Below are 8,595 nucleotides of genomic sequence, written 5' to 3'. Positions count from 1 at the left end.
GGACTGATTCGAAATACCCGGAAGTAAGGTTCCAGCAATCAACTGAAGTGGGGATGTCATAAGCACTTCAAAGATACAAATATTTTGTGACAATAGTACTGATATGATTTTTGACACGATCGCCTTTTTGTTGATACCAAACACCCAATCATATAATTATATTTTGAAACCGAGTTGTACAAAGTGATTTGAAATTATACCCCCAAATGACTGTACTTTATAATATAGTTACTGACCTGCAAAACCAGAACACGTGCGGATCTAGAGGGTATATCGGGGGGCGGGTGTTATTTCGTACTTAGATCTTAAATATGTAACAAAGAGATTCTATGTGATGCATGAACCAGTTGATGCATCTTTGCATAATTTGTTATATAATATATGAATTATTTCTTCTAAGCCACAGTGCTTCTTTAAAGTTTATCACCGGTTCAAATCTTAGACCTAGGAATGTTGCGCGTTAATTGATTACATATTCAATGTCAGTGCTTAAATCACATATTTAGCACAGTAATTGTAAGTAGTTGGCAGTATAATCAGATTAGATATCTTCTAATTTTATACTTAAGGATTCTAATAGTTTTCTACTAAAATAGAATTCCTTTTCAGACATCAATCGCCTGATTTAAACCAAACTTATTAATATCAAGTTTAGGGCGTCTCTATTACTATGTGTATCAATTACCATCGTCTCGATTGCCACTCATTCTGGCAGAGTGAAGAATAATGTCCATGATTATAAAATTGTTAAATGGATAATTCGTTTCACAATAAAAAATCTGTTGTGCAGCCGCGACGGCGAGCTGAATGCAATTAGCGTTTGTCCAAAAATGGGGGCAAGTTGTCTTTGGTTGAACTGGGGGCGACTTGTCTTGGGGACGAGTTGTCATGATTCCTACTAGATTAATCTGAGTTGCCAAGGGTGTCATCCACCCAATATAATTTCAGTGACATTGATACGGTCACACGGTAAGTTAAAATATTTCATAACGGTACAAAATTAGAAGTATACCTTAGTAACGTAATACTGGATTTAGTTTCAGAATATTATAAATCAATGGACAAGTTTAGGCCTATATGTCAATTCGTAATACTGAACCGAAAGTAGTGGCCATTTTTTAATATAAATATATATGTGCATTATGCATTCACACAATATTTATTTTTAATACAAATAAACTGCTTGCTTAAAACTAAATGACATTGTTCACAGACAAACGAGACACACGCTGTTTTATTCTGTTCATAAGTCCATATTTGATTTGTTAATGGAAACTTTTATGCGCGGTGCATGGGGGGGGGGGGGGGGGGCATTGCTAGGGTCACATAGTAAGTTAAGATATTTCATTACAGTATACAGAGTTTGGCATATTACATAAGATAATATTGGATCCAGCTCCAAAATACTATATGCCAATTAACAATGCACATTGTTAGTTCTTATTACTGAAATATTGAGAACAAAGTAATTGCCAAAATCTTGGAAATCCTAATCCGTGGGGGGGGGGGGGGGTATACCTATACTTGAAATTCATAATCTGGGGGGGGGGGGGGGGCTAGTATGCTTCTGAATCCAACTTCTCAATCTTTCAAGGTAAATTTAGGAACAATAATCTAATCTTTCCTGCGAGAAAAAGTGGGGGGGGGGGGCTTAGCCCCCCCCCCCCTAGCCCCCCCCGGTTCCGACGCCTATGGTTCATAAGTCCTAACGTGCGAGTACCCATTATTGCCGAGCACCCATTATTGCCGATTGTAATAAAAACAGCAAGATTTCCGCTATCTATTCGGTGTGTTTAGCTAAAAAACAAAATAAACAAATAATAAAATTCTTAAGACACAATAAGTGTTGGTAATGAAAAAAGATTACTTCAAAATCTCGGAACTCACCTTAACAAAGGTAAGCATATGAAAACGTATCACATTTGTATCCGTGCGATGACACATGCCACTGATTGTTTGACTTGTAATTCAATTTGAGGAAAGGGCATTTTTTGTTTGCGTCTAATTTCGAAGAATATTTACCTCCGTGTTATGATATTTGACAAAAATAAGCAAGATATTATTTCTACTACACAATATTTAAGAAAGAAAACCGAGCGTCTGCTTGCCTGTAAGACGCCATTTTGTTTCCAACCTGAGGCGGATCAAAAAATTATCCACACGCTCCTGAGGTTTAAATCAGAGGCGTTGCTATTAACTTTCACACACATTATTTCTTTTAATGGACACACTAAAACTTATTTTTGAAAAAGAGACATCGCTGCAATTATTCCTCGAAACCACCCCCCCCCCCCCCAAATTAAATGCTTCAGTCCCAAATTCATGAAATTGTGACTTAGATGTCAACATGCATATCTACTGTTTTATGGTTAGACATGTGTTTATACTTGCCTTTTTCACCTTTATTTTGATGGGGATGTGGGACTCCTTTATAATTTTTTATGGCAAAATAAATGGTACAGATTCCTTTAACTTTCTTTACAAATGTACATGTACTTTTCTTGTTTCAGATGGCATTATCTGAATCCCAAATACCACCTGATGCCCAGCACTATTTGGTGTGTGGCACTGAAGACTGTGAGAAATTTTGCCAGTTTTACTGCAATAATTGTCACCAACAAATGTGTGAACAATGCAGACATGAACATCAGAAGAATAAGAAAACCAACAATCACGAAGTGGTCCATTATAAACAACGAAAGCGGCAACTTCCTGTGGAGAAATGCAAGATTCACTCCACAAAAGACATTGATCTTCTCTGTGAGGAATGCCAAATTCCCCTTTGTTACAAATGCGCAACTACAAAAGAACATCGCGGTCACGTGTTTACTGATCTAGAAATTGTCTTTGGTGAAAATGTTACACTATGTCATGAAGAAATAGCAAAAATTCGAAATCATTTTGAGCCTACTTCTCAAAACTTGAAAAAGGAAATTGCTGCAGATGTCAAAGAAATAAAGAAGATTATGAAGGGTTTAAGAAAATCCATGAAAGCTGAAGCTGAGTCTTTGAAAAATCTGGTTGACACCGTCACATCAGATAACATAGAACAAACCAACAAAATAGAAAAGTCAATATTAGAAACATTAAATGGACAAAACCAAGAAATTGATGCCTATATGAATTATCTCAATGACTTAGTCAAAACATATTATGGCTACCTATCTCCTTCAAATATAGAACAATTAACATTTGCTCTCAAGTCAGAAGACCTGATCATACGACCCATACCGGAGACATCCAAACCGGTCCCACCTGTATTTTCTGCTTGTCAATACAGCAAGGAAGATGTCGCCAAACTACTGGGTAATATCACTGTTTCAAATACTAAACCAGAGAACAGGAAGATAAAAATGATTGAGACTGCCTCATTACAATTGAAACCTACAGTAAAACAGAGAAAGTCTGACGTGAAACAAACACTGTCTCTGTCATCCTCTGTCACTAAGATCAGGAAGAACACAGTACCAGGTGTTGACAGTGTATATCATTTATCACTGGGTAAATCGGGCAGACTCTGGGTCAGTGATGGTGATGGTAACCTTGTCCAAACAGATCTACAGGGGAATCAGCTACAGGAGATACAAACCAGTTGCAGTGGTGAAGGTAACCATACAGTCACACAGGAAGGGGATCTGATCTATACAGACAGAGACAATAAAGTCATCAATAGGATTACTTCAGGTAATAAAATAACTGAATTCATTGAAACAGGAAACTGGAGACCACTCAGCATACACTCTTCCCACATCAACGGGGACATTCTGGTGGGGATGCAGCTGGGAAAAGTCACCAGGTACAACATGACAGGGAAAGAAATACAAAACATAGAGAGGGACAACAAAGGACAGGAATTGTATAGTTATCCACACTACATCACAGAAAATATTAATGGTGATATCTGTACATCAGATTTATTCAAACAGGCTGTAGTGGTGGTGAATAAATCAGGACAACACAGGTTCTCCTACAAAGGTCAGGGGTCAGTGTTTAACCCCTGTGGAATATGTACTGATGTCCTCGGTCACATCTTGGTGTGTGATTATTTGAGTGACACAGTTGATCTTCTGGATCAGGACGGTCAGTTCTTGTGTGTACTACTCACAAAACAACAAGGGGTAAAGGATCTTCGTAGTGTGTTTGTGGATGATGAGAACAATCTTATTGTGGGCAAACTTCACAGCAACACAGTGACAGTGTACAAGTATCTACAGTGAACATTATATATCCCATAACAACAACTTTGTGATAGTGGACAACTGTTGGTATCTACAGTGTTTTTTTGAAATACACATATATATATACAGCATTCACTTAACCATGTGAGTGTATGGTCCTAATATTTGTAATAGGATTAATTTCATAGCTGAAGAATTTACACTTAAATATACATGTATTAACACTATTCATTTCTAGAAGTTACACACTCAAAAAAAACTAAAATCTGTTATTTCTGAAATCTAAATATGGTGTGTTTTATCGCTATGATATCCATGCACAATACTAGTAATTAAGACAATTTTTAAAAATAGGCCCATCACAGTAGCTATTGAAGCGAGGTCTTTTTGAACGACAAGGCGTTTGCGCATAGAAAATTTGGACCAGCTGCACATTCATTTCACGGATTGTTTTGGCGTCATTTTCTCGGACCAATAATATCCGATTTTTATCGAACCAGTAGTTTTCTGTAAATAAGGTTTTCCATGTCTCGCTCTCACGAGAACAAGCAAGTTAAAAAGAAATAATGACTAGTATGTACATTGTAATCTGCTGACACAGCATACACGATATCCAACGGCCAACTTCTTTTAAACTCTGTGTAATTCGAAATACAATAGAATGACATTACAATGGTTTTCTTGCATTTGATCCGTCAGATTTTTCGGTGTCGGTAAATGTCGACCCATAATGCAACGCAAAGCATTGCACCTGACTCTCTCACATTCTCGCAAGAATCAAAGTAAAACATTGATGATCAGGACAAAACGTTAAATAATGTGAAATCATTTTTAATGGTATCACTGTCAAATGAATAAACGGTCTAACTCTACTATTTGGTATTGAATCACTGCTAAGTTATATGTAATCCAGTGTTGGTAATTTAATTAAAATCTTGCTATATTTATCCAATTCTCATTCTATACGAAAATATTAATGAACGAGTATGCATTGCAGCAGACCCGGATAGCGCGAGATATTCCGACCGACTACCGAATGGAGAATAGAAATAGATGTAAACATTCCCTTATTATACATCTTCAAAAGAAATAAATCTGTTTTTGTTCCTTTGAATTGTTCTGAGTGACGATGACGATATCTTGGCAATTTTCACATTCATCAATTTCAATTGCACTTCTTTCCATGGATGTATGTGCGTTTTTATTATAAATTGGCCAAATGTGCTGCATAGATATGTTTGGGAAGACTGTAGTATAGCCCTAGGTTTTATTACAAAACCACACTTACACTACGTATACATTATCCTTAGAGCTAGACACTAAAGACGAGATGATTGTTGGTGGGGAGAGATTTGATAACGGCGTATATTACGAGAAAAGCTCAAAAAACATAAAACATATCCGTCACAAGATGGCATACATTGCGTAAATGCCCTCCATGCTGCGAAATGTAGCTCGCTTGGTTGACCGCAACTGTACTACAGACACAACTCAACACATATTCGATTATATAGTTGAATTACATAATGCAAAAATTAATAAGTAAATAAATGAAGACATATATCATGATATACAAAATAAACTTAAGGATGATCTGATGGGGATTTTTGTTGCCTTTGAAGCCTCTTCAATGACGAATCAAATCTTAAACGACATTGGCAAACATGTACATATAAAGTGTACATGTATGTGTACTTACGAGCCGATAATTTTGAACCTCTGAAATATGAATTTATTATCATAATCTTCTGATAAGGTCTATTTATATCTATAACTTCTATACCTTCTCGGTGTAATTTAAGAACTCAACTTTTTCCGCTCTTATGTTTTTTCGCGGACATGAATTATTTCCGTTTTATTGATAAGCTATGGTATTTTATTTTTCAGTACACAAATGAAAATATTTCCATACCTTCCTTCTTTTGCTGCAAAGTTTATTTTCAAACTAGGTAAACCAGGGTTCGTTTTAGGTCTTAGATATGTGTCGTAATAATTTTGTTAATTAATAAGGAGACCAGAGGTCACCTAATGTCATTCTGTAAGGTGGAGATATCAAAGTAATCCACTGTAGAGAGACTAAAGTTATCCACTGTAGAGAGACCAGGGGTCAAATTTAATAAATTATCAATAAGGAGATGAGAGGTCACCTTTAGACCTAAATTATTGTTGTAAATTGTTAATCAATACAGAGACCAGATGTTACCTTCTTTTAAAAGATGGAGAATCACCATGCAGAATGCATCCACTGTAAAGAGACCAATGTCACCTTAAGTGGGATGTCTAATAGGAAACCAAAGGTCACCTTAGCTTCTAAATCAATGTAATATTTTGAAATTCAATATGAATACCAGATGCAGAGGTTATCTTATGTCATTTTACAAGACGAGAAACATTCACCATTTTATATTGTTTATTGGGAAGAACATAATTATTAGAGGGAACATGTATGTGTCACAGAAAGATGTTAATGAATACGAAAACCAGAGTTCACCATATATTGTACATGATTAGGTAGACCAGAGATTATATAGCTTGTAAGGAGACAACAGGTAAAACATGTGGTGTGTGAAAAATTATCACCCTAATCTACTGAAAACAAAAGTTCAGACTTCGATTTTATTAATAAGCAAAAACGGTACCCATTTCGATCACATTTATTCCTTATTTTTTGTCGTCAAAGGATGTGGGGCGGGGGGGGGGGGGGTCTCAGATGCAATTCACAATAGGTCCGTGTTTACTATATTTATTTTTGTAATTTGAATATTTTTTGAATTTGATGAGTGAAAATCCAGAGAAGTGGTGGGTGGAGCGAGGGGAGAGAAATTGTGAACTCTAACCCTAATACACCACCTGTAGACAGGGAAACACCTACTCCGTAATGACAATAAAGAGACTAGATGTTAGCTAGAGGTTATAAGGTCGCCTTTGTAATACGATGTATCTTTAATTAGAACACAAATTTGATGTCATTCCTTTGTCTCAGCAGTCTAAAATTTTACCTGTACAGTCCGATATTAGTGAGCTTCTTAAAATAAGACCATTACTCGTGGTTACAGTACTGATATCCTTCAAAATTAGACTGTCTCACAGTGTCAGGTATATCGACAATGAAATTCAATAGCAGTGTTTCGGTACAATAAATGCCGAAAACAGCTCTGTTTGAACAAAATATCAGACAGTTCTCGGCACTAACGGGCTTCGAAACTGTCAGATATTTTTTCATACAAAACTGTTTTGGCATGTTTCCATTACGGACATCAGATGTCACTTTATGTAATTTATTATCAAATTATTTTACCATTATATTAAAGTATCAGTAAAAGGTCTACGGGGTGGGTGGGGGAGGGGTACGAGTTATTCTACTTTCACTTTGCGGTTGTAATGCACTACATTTTGTAGCGGGATGCACAGATTTGGTAGTTGTGAATAGTTGTAAATGACCTGGGGTTCTAGTTGAGCGTACGTTTTATCCTCTTCTTTCCTCCCCGCCGCAATCCGTACCTTCTTTATATAACCCACATACACCTAAACAGGTTTTTCCCATTATTTCTTTGTACAGATGTTAAATATTGTGTCAATTCTCCTCCTTCCCGAAAAAAAAATGCTACCAATGTATTGCAGCTTTTCCCCGGAAAATGGCTACACATGTAGTAGATTTTCCACCACGGCTTTATAATAGGGCTTTATCCCATTGAAAGTCATTAAGCAAACAGAGAGGCTCCGAAAGTCTTCATTCCTTACCTCTATTTCCATTTCGGCAATGTTTATGACGGAAAATTCGTGACAATATCTGAAATTACAGATATTCATTTTTTTATAATAATTGAATATTCATGTTTACCTCATATCAAAATCTACGTACTCGCACAAATTTTACTATATCTGTTGTCTATCTTGTGTTGATTACGAAATTTATTACCCCCTGTATCTCCTAAGGGCCAAACATGTGCAGCCTAGTCAAATAAACCTGCACCAATTGAAATTTCTGAAATCTTCCTCTCTACTTCCGGGTGAATATCAAGCAGGCAATTAGGTGCAATTGATATAATGAGAAACTGTTGCCTTGATAGGGTGGGTAAGGGTTATCATGAAGACTCATTCAAATTAACTTTTAAAATAGTTATATATAAGAAGTGTTAAAATGTCAAGCTGATTGATATTTCTTTGCCAAACAAATTATTTAAGAAACGCAGACTAGGTTATTAAAATACAATGTTAACAGTTTGTAGGCAAATGCAATTAGCTTTTTACAATTAACCAGAATTAAGTACGATTCTTTGCTAAAGATACGCATGTTATGTCAGAATCATAAGTAGGGAGTCTGGAAAAATGTGAAATAGGGCCCCTTATGTTTGTAACCATTCACTAAATGCTAGATAAAGCTTTATTCCTCTTTTCATTTTGCAACTTGATTTGA

At 36.1% G+C, this 8,595-nt stretch overlaps 1 protein-coding gene across 1 annotated transcript; it reads left to right on the top strand.

The window, feature by feature from the left end:
• The first annotated feature begins 876 nt into the window (after nucleotides 1-876).
• Nucleotides 877-4,240, top strand: LOC136272138 (tripartite motif-containing protein 2-like). Its single transcript, XM_066073216.1, has 2 exons — nucleotides 877-969; nucleotides 2,511-4,240. The coding sequence occupies exon 2, from the start codon at nucleotides 2,511-2,513 to the stop codon at nucleotides 4,215-4,217; it is 1,707 nt and encodes a 568-aa protein (XP_065929288.1). The 5' UTR covers nucleotides 877-969; the 3' UTR covers nucleotides 4,218-4,240.
• Nucleotides 4,241-8,595: the final 4,355 nt, after the last annotated feature.

This window comes from Magallana gigas, chromosome 10, assembly GCF_963853765.1.
Source record: "Magallana gigas chromosome 10, xbMagGiga1.1, whole genome shotgun sequence".
Taxonomy (NCBI): domain Eukaryota; kingdom Metazoa; phylum Mollusca; class Bivalvia; order Ostreida; family Ostreidae; genus Magallana; species Magallana gigas.
Note: the sequence above shows the minus strand (reverse complement) of the source record. Positions and strands in the feature narration are given on the sequence as shown.